This window comes from Chenopodium quinoa, unplaced genomic scaffold (assembly GCF_001683475.1).
Source record: "Chenopodium quinoa cultivar QQ74 unplaced genomic scaffold, ASM168347v1, whole genome shotgun sequence".
Classification (NCBI taxonomy): domain Eukaryota; kingdom Viridiplantae; phylum Streptophyta; class Magnoliopsida; order Caryophyllales; family Amaranthaceae; genus Chenopodium; species Chenopodium quinoa.
In genome coordinates, this window is record NW_018744858.1 from 1,559,344 (window position 1) to 1,577,957 (window position 18,614).

The 18,614-nt window shown below is 34.7% G+C and overlaps 1 protein-coding gene across 1 annotated transcript; it reads right to left on the reverse strand.

Annotated features, from left to right (window-relative positions):
- Positions 1 to 11,227: 11,227 nt before the first annotated feature.
- LOC110704783 lies at positions 11,228 to 13,243 on the reverse strand. The gene is made up of 2 exons (XM_021882591.1): positions 12,250 to 13,243; positions 11,228 to 11,692 (listed from the first exon to the last, which is right to left on the reverse strand). The coding sequence occupies exons 1-2, from the start codon at positions 12,946 to 12,948 to the stop codon at positions 11,576 to 11,578; spliced, it is 816 nt and encodes a 271-aa protein (XP_021738283.1). The 5' UTR covers positions 12,949 to 13,243; the 3' UTR covers positions 11,228 to 11,575.
- Between the last annotated feature and the right edge of the window lie 5,371 nt (positions 13,244 to 18,614).

Consider the following 18,614-nt stretch of genomic DNA (forward strand, 5'->3'; position numbering starts at 1 on the left):
CTTCTTCTTCTTCTTCTTCTTCTTCTTCTTCTTCTTCTTCTTCTTCTTCTTCTTCTTCTTCTTCTTCTTCTTTTCTTCTTCTTCTTCTTCTTCTTCTTCTTCTTCTTCGGCTTCAAGGTCATCGGCTTGTTGAATAGATTGGGAACTAGCCGAACCCGAACGGTCGGAAGCGGAGGTTACTTCATCGTTGTCGTTGTTGTCGTAAGAACGATCTTGTGAGTGATTTTCAGCATCCAACCAATTTTTGAAACACACGCACATTTCAAGTGTTTCGGGTTTTAGACTTGTTCTTCTATCGTCTAAAACCCTCCCGGATGCGCTGCAAGCTCGTTCGGAGGCAACGGAGGAGCCTTGGATACCAAGAATGTCTCGTGCCATTGCCGCCAAAGTTGGATGCTTCGTGCTTTGTTGTTTCCACCATGCAAGGAGGTCGAGGCTGTTTATCTTATCGTCGTCCATGCCCTTGGTGAAGTCGTAACTCAGGTACATTTGCAACTCCGAGACATCGCTTTGCGATCTCCTTATTGATGAATCACCTGAAAACCTTGAAATCAAGTTAGTAGCTTGTGAAAATAAATGTTTGGCCTTTTTACTTACGTTTTTGGATGGTTGGGAAGGGCCTGAGCGAGGAACGGTGCCATATTTGGTTTCATGACTCTATATAAAGCAAAAAAATGATCCTTCACATTACTCTTATAGGTATCTACATTATCGTCAAGAAGCATGCATTGAAAATAAATGTCAACTAACATAAATGTATTTTCATACTTTTGCCTAGGATCTAATATGGAAGCAAAAATATGAATCAAAGGAATTTCACTATAATATTTACGCCACTTTGTTTCCATTGCTGGAAGATACTGATCATAATCACTTTGGTTGCGATGATCAGCGAAAAGTTGGGCGAGTAAACATGCATTTGAAAGAAAGTTTTTAGCACAAGGATTATAAACAGAAGAAAAACAATACGTCATGTTATATAATAACTGTAAAAATTGCATATATCGTTCACATTTATACCAATCATCCTCATATATAGCATTGTTTGGAAATTTTTGGTTGTAAAAAATTGTCAACGGATTCTTGTACTCAATTGCCTTGGTTAACATGTCATAGGTGGAATTCCACCTAGTTGGCCAATCGGTTTTGGTTTTTATTGCTCTTATCTTTTGTTGTTTTAGAAAACTCTTCCATTCTTGGTATCTCATGTTTGAGCTATTAATAGACATAATAGCATCTCTAACTTTGTAGTAGTATGGACCAATTGCTCTAATTCCATCCTGTACACATAAGTTAAGAACATGGAAAACACATCTAGTATGAAGTGCATCACCATCTAATATTACATCGGTTAAGTTTTGTTTGACATAATTATCAGTATATGTCATTGAGGTTGCATTGTCAAATGTCATAGACATGATTTTTTCTCGAAGGTTGTATTCATTTATTGCTTCCATTAAATGGTGAGCAAAGTTAATACCGGTGTGGGGGTAATTTAGCATTTTGAAATGCGTTATTCGTTTTGGTAACAACCACTGATCATCTACCCAATGGCAAGTCACACATAAATAGTGATATTTATAACCACTATCCCAAGAATCGGCAGTCAAAGACACTCTACAATTAAGTTTACTCAATTCGTCTTGTAACCGCATTTTGTACTCTAGGAAGTTTTTCATGGCGGCGGAACGAACGGTTTTCCTAGAGATTCTTTTATGTTGGGGTTAGTTGTAATGCTTTGTTAATGTAAGTGTTAAATGGGTCACTTTCGGAGAAAAGAAAAGGTTGTTCGGCGTGTACTATCATTTTTCCTAGTTCATCCCTATCCCTCTCATAGTTTTAGGTAAAGCCGTGTGGATGGTATTGGGAAATTTTTGGCTGGGTTGGATCACTAGCTGGTTTTGCTCCAACTTCTCATGTGTCTACTTAAGTGTCCCGTCCCGGCCTTGGAATCTGCCGAGTATACATTACCACATGTTTTACATTTTGCTCTTGTTTGGGCTACATTTAGCACAAAATAATGCCATACATCACTTTTGCGGCTTTTGATATTTACCATTTCACTTTCGGTCAACCATTGCTCTTGTGTGTTTAATAATTGGGTGTTTGTAGATTCGGGGATTTGTTGGTTAGTAGTAGAACCGGAGGCATGGGTATCTTGTTGGCTACCTTGGCTAGAATAAAAATTTTGTGGGTCAAAGAAATTAGGTGGGAATTGACCGAATTGTGGAAATTGGTTTGGTGGTGAAAATTGGTTTTGTGGAAATCCGGGCATATTATTCATGTTATAGGGTCGAAAACCGGAAGTACCATCGTGCCTAAATTGGTCAAATCCTAGGGGGACATTACCAGGGTCATTGGTCGGACTTGAAATTGGGGGGGGGGGGGTAATTGGATTAGGTGATTCCCTAGACCTATTACCAGGGGTTTTCCTAGAGGATGATGGGTTGTTCGTGTTTGGTGATGCCATTATTAACAATAATAACAATTTTAACAATATAAATAATAATAATTAATAACAACAATTATAACTATAACAATAATAATAATTAATAACGACAATTATAACAATAACAATAATAATAATTAATAAAAATAATTATAACAATAATAATAAGTAATAACAATAATATTAACAACAATAATAAAGATTAGTTAGGTCTTACAACCGTGCTTCAACGCTTTCCACTAATTACGATTACGAAGTTTTAATTTTTTTTCGATATTAAAAAATAATAATTAGAGAATATATGAGAATAAGAGATTAAGAGAATTAGAGATTAAGAGAAGAGATGAGTTGAATGGTGATTTGGAAGTGAAGTGAAATTTGGTATTTATAGGCAAATTGGAGCAAAGTAGCCGTTAATGGCCGTTAGAGGGGAAGAGCAACGGGCAATAACGACTATAATTATGGCCGTTTAACAGCCGTTATTGGCGTGCCAAGCCGGGTCGGCACGTGGGGCGTGCCTGACGGGCTGGCACGGCGGGCCAAGAGGCGGGCCAAGAGGCGGGCTCGTGCCGGGCCATGCCAAAAAAAACCAACTTCTGTCCATGGCACGACCCACGGCACACCCGGCGACCACCGTGCCAGGTTGGGCCAGCTGCCTAGCTGTGCCGTGCCACGTCGGAGTTCGTTCCGTGCCACGTCGGAGTTCGTGCCTTGCCGGGCCGCCTGCAGGCCAACCCGACCCGTGCCCTGCTTTACCCACGGTGGCTTACTGCCTCATTTCAGCCTTGTTTGTGCGCCCGCGCTCGAGTTGTGCGCGCCCTCTCCGCACTTGCCTCTTGTATCCTCTTATCTTCAAGCTTCCTCATCAAAGATTTGAACTTGCCTCAACCTAAAAACATCAAAGGAGCCTCTAATTACTTATAACAAGAGACAAGAGATAAGGTAAATGAAAGATAAAAGGGAGTGGCACGTAAATCAAGCAAAACTAAGCAAAAACAAGCATTATTCAAGACTAAAGGAAAAACAAACAAACTAAAGAGATTATTGACCAAAACATGCTAAAACACACCTAAAACTAGGGGAGAAACCTACCCTATGAGTGCCATAAATGACACTCATCGGGGAAAGAGAGAAGACGGATGAGAGGAGAACCATTCACATATAATAAGAACTCGCTGATCTGATTAAATAGCCTATTAATTAATTATTTTTATGTATTTATCATACATTACAGGGTTGGTTCTATTATTGGAATTGGTCTTCTAGTACATGCTGCTAACCGGAGCGCTCGTCAAGAGTTTCTCGCCTCAACAGGACTTTGCTACACCATGAAACATGGCTTGTTCCACGCGGGTAGTTGGATGGGATTTTTTGCTTGCATCCTTGGCCAATTCTCCATTATCACCTTCTCGGCCGATTGTCGCTCAACCTCGGAAGCGGTTACCCTTTTACCCACACATACACTATGTTTAGATAACAATACTGAAGGGAAAGAGAGGCGAAGGAAAAAGAGGGAAGAGAAAAGGAGGTGAGGAGAGGGAGAAGGTGACATCCATATTATTTCCTTCTAAATTTCTCTAATAATGTAGGGATTTAGGCCTTGTTAACTTCACCTTATTTTTGCTGAACTGAAATTATTTTTAGTGAACTGAAATTATTTTTGCTGAACTTCAGGTTTTTTTTACCGATTTGAAATTATTTTTACTGATTTTCTGTTATATTTCTACTTCAAAGTTACTGAATTTTACTAAACTGAAATTATTTTTACCGAACTGAAATTATTTTTACTTAATATTTTCTTTTTAATGTGAAGTGAACAGGGTCTAGTTTATTAAAAGGGGAAGGAAATGGATCTTTCTATTTTTCTCCCTTTCCCTCCTTGCATTAGATATCCAAACAATGGATGATGCATCCCTTGCTCCTTTTCTCTTCTCTTATTTTCCCTCCATTTCTCTCTATCCAAACATAGTGATAGTTTTAAAAGATTTAGGTTATGTTTATAAGTTTAGTGTGTGAAAGAGGTGAGAAAACATATCTTGTAGTATAAATGAGCAAAAAAAATTTACTCAATTTGCATAATTAGGCGAATAAAAAAAACATTATTTCATACAGATGAACAAATATGATAACATATTGTACCTTGCAAGGAACAATTGGTTGTAAGACTAAAATTGTTTTACAAAAATTTTAGTTAATGATTTTTATTTTAAAGTAAGAGATGTGAAAGAATTAAGTAAAAAAAAGTATAAGTGAAGACCACAAGAGGAAATAGATAGGAAATATAATTTAAAATGGAATAGTTCACTATAAATAAAAGTATAACACTGAAAAGAATGATCAATTTAGGCAAGGGTTAAATAGGGGAAATAAATAAATAAATAAATGAGTAGAATGCATAGTGATCAATGCTTCCTCCATAATGTTTAAGTGCTTCATCTTGACGTTTGCACTATTCATGTACACCACTTCGATAATACTAATCAAGTATTAATGGTTGAAGACTGGAATTGATATATATATTCTATCATGCCCCCTCACATAAGAGCCCTTTGAGTTTGAAGTGTGGATGCGGCATGAACCTCTTCATACCTAGTGCAAAATATTCCACTTGAAAGTGGGGGGGGGGGGTGGGTGGATGAGATTTAAACTCGTGATCTTTGTGTCACGTTGGCTCTTGATACTATGTTAAGGACCAACTTAACAAAAAAAACTTAAGTTGATGGTTAAAAGGGAGCCCTCTTTATCACCTAAAGAGATTGATATATATACTCTATCATCAATAACTAATAATTTGAAATATTATTGGTCAAAATTCAACGATACTGAATCAGTCTAAATAAGGCACTTTAAAAAAAAAAGAGAGAGAGAATTCAAATTTATACCCACGATAAACTTAGTTTGTTCTATTCCCAAAAAATAAAATAAAAAACCTTATTTTGTTTATCTAGGCCTTTATTCGTCATTCCCCAGAAAAGAAGCGTGAAGTATTTTAGGCATTACGTCCTACTGTCCCAGACAGTCGTTACTTTTATTAGAGTATTTTCAATAGTTGTAATTAGGGTCTTGCTTGCAATTTAGGATATTCCCTAACTAATAGCTTGATCATTTAAGCTAAAAAATGAAATTAGCTTGGTTAAGCAAATTAGCTTGTTTGAGAAAAAACTTACCAAAAAGAGGGGTTGATATATTTATAAAATTAAATTTAAAAAAATAATTAAGAAATTAAGGCTCATTAGAATCACAAGCTAGTGGCTAACTATTGGAGCACAAACTAACTATAAAAGAGATTAGTTTAAAATTTAGGTGAAATAGTATTGGAGATATTATTATTATATAATTGTATATTGTGAAATGATATGCTTAGCTAGTTTGCATATATTTTGGGAAACTAGAATATCTAGGAATACCGTTAGGGTTATTATTCCTAGTCCTATATATAGTATGGTGGCCGTTTTATGTGAATGAGAAAATACAGAGAGCATTCCTTGAGATCTACCTAATTTGTCACATATCAAGTTAATTTGCTAATTAGCTCATCATAAGAGTTACTCTTATAAACTACTTACCAAAAAAAAAAGAATTGCTCTTATTAACGATCATTAACCAAAGGCTGACTAAGCTAACGACACAATGCAACCGTTATGTTGAATCGAAGTCTCTTATTGGGCATTTGTCAGGGTCATTTTTTGTTTTAAGGCTTTTAAGATTTATAAGTTACACTAAGCCCAAGATAAGTTGTAAAGCAATGGCCCTAATAAGGCCTAAGCAAAGTAATGTAAGTATTGCCAGAAGCGGCGCAAATCCTTATCTACACACTAAGCTAGTTGCACCACTGCACCCATATATGAACATAAAGTAATTCAAAAATAAACATACTTTTTTGGGTTTTTCTAAGCTATACCCCTAAAGTAGTCGAGTTTCTAAGGTGTGTTCATGCTTTTTCAAGTTTTTGACTCGTGCCCTTCAACTGCTTATCAATACTAAAATGTACCCTTATTAGTTGTTTAAAAGTTAATTGAGAGTGTGATTTCGTGGTTTCAGTTTTCGTTATTAGGGTTGCGGTGACTAAGATTTCTTTCTCCTATCATTTCCTTACCTTTTATCATCTTTTTATTAAATTTATAGTTAACTTTAGGTGACGTGGAAATCCCAAGGAGGGCACCATTCATTAATGGTAGTGAATTGAGGGGCACAACTTAGAAATTTGAAAAAGCATGGGTACACCTTAGAAACTCGACTACCTTAGGGGCATAGCTTAGAAAAACCCTACTTTTTTTTTTCGCTTCTTTATATCTTAACTCTCTCTCTTCTTCTTTCTTACCTCTATTAATTTTTTCTCTCCTCTGTTTTTTTCTCAATCTGAAAATTTCTCTCTCCTTCTTTTTCCCCCATTTTTTACAAGTTAATTTTCTTTCTTACCTCACTTTCCTATCTTTATACTTCTTTGTCCTTCTAATTCAGATATTCTCCAACTCGTCACCATTGTAGCATTTTCTATCATCATCATCTTCGTCACGATCGTGAAACTTGAGATAATTTTGAGATTTTTTATTTTATTTTTAAACTATAAATATGTGAATGTTGTAAGATTGTTGATTTTTATCAATTTTGCATTTGTGATTACTAATCTATTTTGTTATAGATCGATAATTATTGTCTCTATGATGAACCAAGATTAAATTTAAGGTGGACATTCAAATTTTTAGAGTTAAAATAATTACAATCGAATTTGTGTTCTGTAAATAAAAAAAATATGAACATTCAGTACTTTAAAATTGAACATTTTATACACTAAAAATGAACATTTGTATATAAAAAATGAACATAATTTAACGATATATTTTATCTTTATTTTTTGTTAATTTTTATATACAATGAATTTGAACCTATATAAATATATGAAAATCATGTTCATTTTTAATATACTAATGTTCATAATTTTTTTAAACATGTTCATTTGTTTACGTGTTTATTTTTTTGTACTAAATGTTCATTTTATATAATGTATTCATATGTTTTTATGAAATGTTCATTTTATTAGGTATGGTTCAGCTATTCTACGATTATATGATAATTGTTCATATTTTTTTTTGACATATTTATTTTTTATTACCAAATTCATTTTTGTACGTGTTTATTTATTTTTTTTTATTACTAATTGATCATTTTATATTTACGTGTTCAATTTATTATTTTTTTTTTGTTTTTTTTTGTTTTTACTAAATGTTCATTTTTAAGGTCGTGGTCCATCAATTTTATGATTATATGATAATCATGTTCACTTTTAACATACTAAATAATCATTTTTTTTTAACATTTTCACCTTTTAATATTAAATGTTTATTTTTTTTACGTGTTCATTTTTTTATTACTAAATGTTCTTTTTTTAACTAGATGTTCATATTATAGAACGTGGTGTAGCTATCCTAGCTTCACCTAAGACTTATTGCAGAAGCGATTTTGCATGAAATCATAAACAACGGTTAACATCCATCTACTGATGGTTTGGACTAAGGGTGCTAATCGAGTTCAAGTAGCTCGTGAGTTACTCAAACTTAACTCGACTCAAGTTGATAATATACATATTCATTAACAAAAAAAAAGGTACATGCTAATAATATTAAAAAAAAATAGCGTTTTTTTTTGTGTGGCTGACCACATTGTGTGGCCGACTGACACACGAGTGACCCTGACCGATCGAGTAATTTTTGACCAAGTAACCCATGAACGACTGAGTAACCCATAACCGATCGAGTAACTTCTAACCGACCGTTAACCCTTGACCGGGTACGTAACCCTTGACCGACCGAATAACCCCTGACCAAGTAACTCTTAACTGACCGAGTAACCCCTTGACCGACCAAGTAACTCATGACCAACCAAGTAACCCTGACCGATCGAGTAACCCTTGACCAAGTAACTCCCAACAGAGTAACTCATGACCGACCGAGTAACTCCTAACCAAGAAACCTCACCCATACGGTGTGGCCAGCTACATATAAAACTTTGTATAAAAAAAGAACCTTTTTTTACGGGTTATAAAAAAAAGAACTTTTTTTTACGGTTTTTTAAAAAAAGAACTTATTTACTCCGTAAATAAAGAAAAATAATAATAAAAAAAACTTTTAACCTTAGAAGGATCAAAATTGTCACGAGCAGATCATGAGCTACTCGACTCGATTCGAAACTTAAATGAGTCTGAGTCGCACAGGCTCTTATCGAGTTAAGCGAGTAGCGAGCATGAGTTGAGCACAAATAAAAAAAATTCGGGTCAAGTCAAACACCCTTTAGTCATGATCAACTCGCTCGACTAGCACACACCCTGCCACTAGCGGCCGGCCAATTCGATGTGTACGTTCACAACACAACATAACTCTTTATGTACATCAAAACAATATGGCCCACCTTTCTAACAATTTCTTTTTAAGTTAACGCAACACGTTGATATTTTGCCCTCTTAATATTGCAATTGCAACTTGATTTTGGGAAATGACGTGATTCAAACTTTTGCTTTCCGTTCGATGTCTTGAACTATAAAGAGTAAAGCAATATTAGGCAAAAAGAAAGAAATTTGGGTTACACTTGTCTAAACTCCTACCTCAATTATTGTTAACCACAACCCCCTCCAAAATATAAAATATATTGGATTCTTAGTGAAGGAAAATGTGATGTATACGTATGTATAACAAATGCTAACTAAAATTAAAATAAAATGATTTTATTTTTAACAGTCAATAATTAAGTGAAAGTGACCAAAAAAAATATACATATACAACGAACAAACACGTATTTACAACAATAAGAAATTCGTCTGCCTACCACATCATGAAAACTCAGAATTTGCTTTTGTTAACTTCCACTTACAAGTAACAAACACCCCCTAATATCCAAATACAGTAATGAGCAAGCAATTCCTTTTCTAATTAATGTAGGCCTATCTATATAATATATTCATTGAATATTGATTCTTTTAGCCAATTTTCAGTTCAATCAGTTCTTTTCTCCTTGTGTATAATGACCCACCATTTGATAAATATCTTTAGGTTTTTCAATCATTATGCGAGTATATTTTTTTTTTTTTTTTTTTTTTTAAGATTTTCTCCCATTCTTAAGGGACTTGAGAGTACCAATGAGGTATTGATATAGTTGTAAAGACCGAGGATTCCTTTATGTAAAACAGATTATAATTTCGATTCTCCCTTCCTTGAATTATAATTTGTATTGTTATTATATACTTCGTATGACTCATTCATATGACTCATTCATATCAAAATAAAATACCTATAAGAAAGGAAGCCGGAGCATTGAGAGAAAGTTCACTTATTTATCTCATCTAGCAATGGTAATTAAAAGAGAAAAAAATGACTAACTTATAAATCTAGCTAGTGAGTTATTACTAATTAGTCTTGGATTGGAACTCGACTGAACTTAAGTTTGATGGTCACTTCGATCAATTCGAATTAGTTGATTTTAGGACAATAATGTTGTAATTATATGTAGTCGGATTCTCTTATGGCTCAAGTAAGTGTATGCAAGTCCAACAACAAACTTATCATGGATAAATTAGGAAGATTTCTTAGACCCTCGTTATTTATCCAGCTTTGATGTCTTAAGCCAAAAAAAAATCACTTGAATGAATAGGGAGGCTTATATTGGATATCATCATTCAAGTTACCAATGAGGCTGATCTGTTTAATGTATGAAATTATGTCTTTACAACGGTTCAATGGAGTGAGGTTACCTTTATCTTTTCTCGATTTAATATAGTCGTTCTCCTTGCCTACTTAAAGTTATCTACATAGGCTAATCCAATTATAGTTACTGAGCATGATGTCCCATGTTTGACAATTCCTGTAGACTAGGTCCCTCTTATAAGAAATTTATAAACATGTCAACTAGATGTGACTCCTTTGGTATAATGTACTAAAACAAGAAGCTTGAATTATTCCTATCAATCCAAATAAAAAGAAGCTTGAAATTTGATCTTGCCCCGACTTGGTACGTAGTAATACGGAGTACTGCCTAGTACCTTGGAGCAGTTAGCAGTATCTCTATTTTCCAAAGACTCCAATCAATATAATACGAATCTACAAAGGAATTGAAGGCCCATATTCTAGTTTAAAATTAGAAGAGAGTACATTATTTCTAGAATTACTTTATAGTTATCTGAAGTATAATGCACCAGATGCCTAACTTGTCCCACAATTTATAATGTATGTATGTCAATAATGTAATATACTTGGATAGTAACATGATTTCACAAAATGAATTATTTTGATTGTGGATAACAAATTACTCCATCCTTCACATGATTTCATGAATTAAATTATTTTGATTACGGATAATAGATTACTCCATTAGTCTTTTAAATATTACATCGCATACTATTTTAAGATGATTATCTCTTTAAGTTTGCCCCATAGCTATTTTAAATAATTCTCACTAACTCTCTTTCTCCTCGTATGCACAACTTTGTCAGCTCAAGGGTAACTGAGTTAGGGATGGAGGGAGAATATATTTTCGGGCCATAGTACTAATATGTTCAATAAAAATGAACGAAACTGACATCTGTGACATGGGTGAATGATTCAGTATTAAAATCCATACATTGCCTACAAGGACCATTATCATCATGACTAGAAGATGACATTAATCTAATGAATTCATAAGAACTAGCTAAACAGAATTATAACACAGTATTAAACATGTAATGCAGAGAGAAGTCGCGATCAATCTCACCGACCCAAGAGCCGTGTAGACTGAAATACTGAATCAAAGTTGATTCCAAAAACATAGCTAGATTTTTATATATGAACAATAATTCAGCATAGTTTGGAAATAAGCACAATTAATGTGATGAACCAAGGACCACCTTCCCTACAGTTTTTAGTACCTTCCAATTTCGTCAAGTGTCTGAAGCATAGCTGTTTAAACCATATGGAATCTCAAGACTAGATAGTACGAGAAAGGATTCGGAATCTATTCACAAACAGGCAGCAAGATCTTTATACCAAAAGTAATTGGATCACGCTTAAAAAGTACTACTACAAAAACAGAAATTTACTAAACCATTTACTGACTGATTTCAGAAACAGACTTCATATTGAGCTTATGAGGAGAAACATTTTAAAGACCATCATGGTAACCGCCAATGGTAATGTGAGCTCGAGTTACGGGAGCACCTCTCATCACGGTGATTGCTTCGTTTAGCTTTGTGGCTTGGCGAACTACTTGCTTGAACCTCTGAAACCGAAACACTTTGCATCAATAACATACCCAAAGAATGGTTATGCAATCTTACATGTAGTTCACAGGATTGAAACTTCGATAACAAAGAAACAACAATTACAGAGGATTGAATTTCAATAATGGCAAGGGAAGTTTATCATTGCCCCGTGATTGGACTAAATAGTTCGATCACTTTGATCGTATGGGAACGAAATGGGCCACTAGTATGATCTCAAAAATCAAGTAACCTGAATGTGTTACATTGACATCTCCAATACAGAACATAATTTTTTATCCTATGCAAAAAATTACAAGTTGCAAGAATTTCAATCCCTATTGTAACTTCTTCAATCAATCAAGCTTAATTTCTTTTAATTCTAGATTACTTTCTACACTAACATAGCAAGATCATGAACATAAACTTGAACTCAATAAAGTGCACAAAAACTAAAATTTAAAAGACAAAAACATTTCACATAAATATTAAACCCGACTAATTAGTCAAGACCTGAGATCAAAACCCGTCTACAGTTATACGAGTAAAAGCGATCAAGATAGGCAAAGGGGCTCACCTTGTCATGGGCATAAAGTTGGAAATGAAGTTCTTGCTTCTTGGAAGTGTTGCAACTCTCCTTGTGTCGGTTACCTAAAACAATGAAAGAAACAGTAGCAGCAGCAAAACCAAAAGAGAAAAGGGCACCAATTCCAGTCATTGCCAATTTCCAAACATTCAAACCTTCTTCATTTTCATTTTCATCATCACCTTCCTCTTTTTTCACAGATAATTCATGTTCTTGTTCATCAATTTTTTCAAAAATTCCACTTTTATTTTTCTCAATTTCCTCAAATTGATAAGAACCCACATCAATTTGAGGCAAAATTCCCCTGTTTAAAGACTTGGGTGAGTCCATTTTCATGTCGACAAATTCGTTTTCCTTCAATTTCTTGAAGAAAACTTGAGAAACTGGTTCCTGAAAATCAGCTTCTTCTCCTTTAATCATCTGATTTTCATCAGATTTTTTTGGGGTTTCATCAATTGGTAACTTGATTACCTCTTCTGGGATTTCCTCAATGTTTTGATCCAATTGAATTGGCACAGGAATTACCCTTGAATTCTTCATCTTCTTCATTTCTGGCTCCGTAAATTTCTGAAAATAATTCATATCAATCACAGTTGTACTTGATTTAGGAACAAAATTATTTGCTCCATTATTTTCATGAAAATCAATCAACCCTTCATCAGAAAGAAGATCCCACTCTTCAAGATCCATTTTTTAAAAATATATTGGAGAGAAAAACAAGAATTTTGATCATATAATTCAAAGAAATGAAATCAAGGAATAATTAATTTTGATGGGGTTTTTGGGTGTTGAATTATAAGGGTAATAATTTGATTAAGAGAAGAGAAGTTTCTCATTGGAGTGTAGTGTGGAATTTTAGTGTAACAAGGCTACTCCATTGGGGAGGGAAAAGATTGGACCTTTCTGTTAACTTCTAATGCTTTTGGCCCCTTGTTTGTGTAGGAGAAGATTCAATCAAAGTTTAATAGTAGGAAGTTTATTTTTCTTTGGAGAGCTTATCTTTACCAAAAGATAGACATTAGAGGGTGGTCCAATAGGGTCCCAATCGGTTATGAAATCACTCAATGACTCACCACCCCTTTGATGCCTTTCCTATTTCTTTTGCTTTGATTATCGTAAAAAGAAAACTAGTTTACATGTCATATGTTGATAATTATCAATTAATAACATCATACTAAAACAAACACCAAGAATGCAACGTATCACTTCTGCCAATTGACTAGATTGGTAACAAAAAAGACCTATAATGACAATTTGGTTAAAAAAATAACTCCGACGACAATTTGGTAAAAAAAATAATCTCAGGCGACATTTAGACCAAAATATCTAATTTTTATTTTCCGATAAAGTCTTCAAATTTCCAAATTCAATTCGCTATTGTATTTTTTAAAATTATTTTTTCCATTTTAAAATTTAAATTAATATGTCATCTCCTTTTATTTTGCTATATCCTGATCTAAAATTTATTTCCAACCCCATTTTTTTTTTAAAAAAAATCGATAATAAAGGGTAGGAAAATTATGTGAAATTAATATTTAAACAATAATTTTTCTTCAAATGGTTAATTCCAAAAAGGGGGTTGGAGATTTAGGTAAGAAAACCACGAAAAAAATGAACTAAATTAAGCATTTGCGAGTAGTTTGTCGGAATTTTATTTGTATATTTTGGGTTAATTGTCGCCTAAGATGACATTTTTTTACCAAATTGTCATTTGTGGTTAGCTTTTTCTACCAAATTGTCGCCGGAGCTATTTTAGTTAAATTGTCGCTATGGGTCTTTTTAATTTACCAATTTGGTCAACTGGCCGTTTTTTTACTCGAACTTTTTTTTATTAAATAAAATCTATTTTTTTAAATATCCCTTCATTGAATATATACAAGATATTCCATATATTTATTTTAAAAAAATATTTATCATATATTTACCAAATTAGAAAATCATTCGCTTACATTATACAAATATATTTAGGTCACTTGATAATGTAATTTTTATTTTTTTTATATATATAAATGCAATGTCTCCTATGTAATTAAGGAAATTATATTAAATAATATATTTTTAAATTACAATTGATTCACTTATACGTACAAAGTATATTATAATATGACCTACAAAAATGTATCAGATTAAAAATCTCATTCCTTTCTTCAAAAAAAAAAAAAATCTCAAATTATACAGTAACTAATATTATTGTCTTCTCATTTTGGTAATCATATTCAATATGTATACAATTAGCTAGATATTTGACATATCTTCAATAATATACTAGGTAAATTATATATATATATATATACTATTATATAAGGTAATTAGAGTTTACCTAAAAAAAGGTAATTAGAATAATAACATTATCAATTATTACAGTATTATTATCATCTTTTTTCTCAAACTTATTGGCGACTCTTCTATTTCTAAAACTTATTGGCGACTCTTCTATTTCTAACTTCCTTCCCTTGGAGCGCCGTCATGCTTAAAAGCATGAACACAGTGGGGCTCAAAAGGTTGAGTTTGAAAAATTCCTTGCAGTTTTTGCCGACTCCACTGGGGAGGATTTCTAATTTTGATTCCTATAATTATTTTGGCAATCGATTCAGAATGAGTGGATGAGACTTGAAATATTCTAGATGGTCATTGTGCGTAATTTTGATTAACATTGTGGCATAAGCATAAAAAGGTTTTCATTGGAAAGACCATCCGTAATGCATCAAAAACATAGGACTTTACACGTAGGAAAAGCCGGGAATATCTTTCACAACTAAAATCGAATAAGCACTACAAAAGTTTGGAAAAATCGTCGAATTCCATAATTGTCGCGATGCGCTTGAACTGTCGCGAGACGACAGAGACCATCGCCAAACGACAACTCTATCGCGACGCGATAGACTCTTTTTTCTCCATTAAGTTCTCGTGACATTGCGCCAGTTTTCTGCTTTCGTGTTTTGCATGATTCTAGTCATGTTTTACCGATTTTACTTTGTGATTGAGTTTTTCAACTTTTATGGACCCATATGTGTTCTACATATGGTCTTAGCCCTTGGGAATTCACGCTCTATCACTCTAATGAACGCTCCGTGCAACAAAGGGTGTATCCGAGATTGTGAATTCACTAAACCATGGAAGCGAGTTTAACTTGCAGGGTCCCATCCATCGTGCCAATTCTTCTAAGGTAAGACTTCCGCGCGATGCATCTGGACTCATAACCATAGACCCTTTTGACACCATAATCCTTGACCTTAGAGAACTAGAACCATGGTTAGGATGCAAACTCATTGCATCATGTTGTGACTACTTGACTACTTGTGCATCTCTTACTAGTGCATATCGTTACTTTTGATTAAACTAACCCTTTATGTTCACTTGTTTCTTGTAAATAAAGACTTAATGAACTAACCAAGGACTAAAAAAGACTTTGCTCATTAAATTGGTTATTTAATTTGAACCTATAAAGTCTAAACGTACTCGACTTAGCCGTCTATAGGTTTAAACCTTCAAGAGAATCACCAAAAACAGATTAGATTAACGTTCCATTCGTGATGCAAAAATCTGGTTTGTGCCGCGAAACGTCAGCTTCATCGCGCCATGGTATCCCTATCGCGCCGCGATGGAACCAGCGTTTCATGACAGTTCCATCGGTTCATTCTTTCCGAGTCTTCATGTCGAGTCTAATTCCCATAATTTAACCGGTTTAATGAATATACGAGGTCTTAACTTGGTCTTTGTTGAGTCTAATCACATATTTAGTCCCATGGTCGTCACACGAGTTTTGAACATATCACTTTCACTCACGAGTCATTGCACACACTTTTGTACATGTCATTTTCACCATGACCATGTCTAGAGTCTTGTGTGCGTTTTCTATCTTTTTTTAAGGGGGGTAAGTCGGATATTATCCTCCCAACATGAACCATGTTGCTTGAAAACCTGATTTGATCCTCATACTTGATTCCCAAAATATGCACCCATTTTTTGCTTTTTAACCCAATAAAAGTACGAGTCAATTCGAGTCAAATCATTAAAAGAGTCAATGGTTTAATTTTACAGCGTTTTGTCAAGGAGAGAAGGACGTTTAATCAAACACAACACCTTTATACAAGTACTCCTTTTTGATAGACCGGTTCGAAAAAGAAGAAAGATAAGAATGACAGCCAGTCAAGAAGATTTTGATAAACTCCAAGAAACTGTGAATGGCCTTGCTGAAATGCTCAAGGGACTTAGCACTCGAATGGGAAGGGCTGAGGAACCTACCAAGAAAGTTTCAACAAAGACGATCAAGCTCATCGAAGACAGTCTAAGTCAAATCTCCAATGATTACAAGTACCTTGGTATAAGCTCTAAGGGGGTCTTAGTGGACAAAGATCTTCTTTCGCAGAAGTGCTCTGCTAATGACATCCCTAAGTTCAAACCTACTGACAACCCTTACATTCATTTGAGGGATTTTGAGATAATCATGGAGATCAAGGGGATTGACAAGAAGGTTTTCCCCTCGCTCTTCTCTCTCTCCCTGGAACTAGTATGCCAACAGTGGTTCTTCTCTATGGGTGCCGAGAAAATTGCTACTTGGGTACTATTACACATGTTTTCATTGAGAGATACAAATGTAATATTCAAGTAGAAATCGATCATAGGGAGCTTGAAATTCTATTAAAAAGAGAATGAAGGTTTTACTGCATTTTATAATAGATGGAAGGAAACTTCCGCTAGAATGATTGAAATTCCGAGTGAAAAAGGAATCTGTAAGAATGTTCATTAAGAATCTCCAAAAAACATACCAAAAACACTTGAAATATCAATGCAACTTGAATACCTACTGAAAGTTGTTGGAAGTTAAAAGAAGCTATTCAATACTTGATTAACAACAACAAACTTCCAGTGCCTCCTGCTAGTAAGAAGCTAAGCATCAATAATTCTCCACTTTCTGATTCCTTGGCAATTTCTGATGATCAAGAACCATTAGATCCATCACTATTTATTAAGCTGGTTAAAAATACTTCAATGGAAGAGATTATGCTGTTGAAGAAGAAGAGGAGGAAATTTTCTTCGACGCCATGACTGATTTCCAGGATGAGACTACCAATGCAGACATTGCTAGTCCCTCCCAAAATTCTATCAATGTAGATTTGAATAGCCTTTGTGACGGTCTTCAAGAATTAAGCTTTGAACTTCGAGTCCTTTATAGGAAAATAAACAAGTTGGAAAGCAAGTCTATCCTTAAAAGAAAGTGTGACTCCTCTTCTTCCTCTCATAAACCAAACATAGTTGGGAGAAAGCCATTTCTCTTCAACGTTGTTAAGCCACAAGAAAAAGGAACAAAAGGGCTTACACACCTATAGGCGCTACTTATGAAAGAGCCTACATGCTCCTAGACAGGGGTATAGTCAAGCCTCTTAAACCCAAACCACTCCAGTCCCTTAAAAGAATGGACAAATTCTACTGCAAGTATCATCAATCCGGAGGTCATACAACTTAAAAGTGCTTGAAGTTCAAGGAATATGTCCAAGGACTTATAGATGATGGGAAACTTTTCAATAAAATCCTAAGAATGGATGCCAGTAGAATGTGGGACAATGATGCCAACATCAATGGAATTTGGGACAATGACGATGAGGACGTATACCTCAAAGATATGGTGGAATCACCACTTGTTGCGCTCCACCCACTTGAAGACAATGATGACATTTTGGATGAGGACTCCCCAATCACTGTGCTTACGAGTTCCGGGAGAGTACAACAACCAGTCACAACTGTGCCTATACTTGCAACTCAACAAGCTCCAACACCCATTATTGAAGACAATGACATTGTCAAGCAACTCAAAAAGACTAAGGTGGAGATGAATGGTTGGAAGCTTCTAGCTTCATCTCATGAGCATAGGGTTGCAGTAATGGATGCTCTAGCAAAGGTGGGAATAGATTCCGAGACTACTCCAAAAGGGTTGGCCAACTTCCTCACAAGTGACCTCCGCAGTCCAAATAATTTAATCACCTTTTCTAATAAAGATTTACCGGCGGAAGGTGATAAACAATACAAAGCCTTAAACCTCACAGTAGTGTACAAAAGAATGAATGTGCCAATGATCCTTGTAGACAATGGTTCAGCAATTAATGTATGCCCACTTCGAACTGCTAGAATGTTGGGAATAAAGGATGAAGACTTAACTCCATTCACGCAAGGCATAAGGGCCTATGACAACACTCGTCGCCAAGCCCTTGGAACCATCACCATGAATGTTACTGCAGGGGTCATTGAACATAACACTACTTTTCAAGTAGTAGATATCAAGGCTTCATTCAACCTATTGTTGGGCCACCCTTGGATCCATGACCTTAAGGCCGTCCCTTCATCTCCGCTCTCCACCA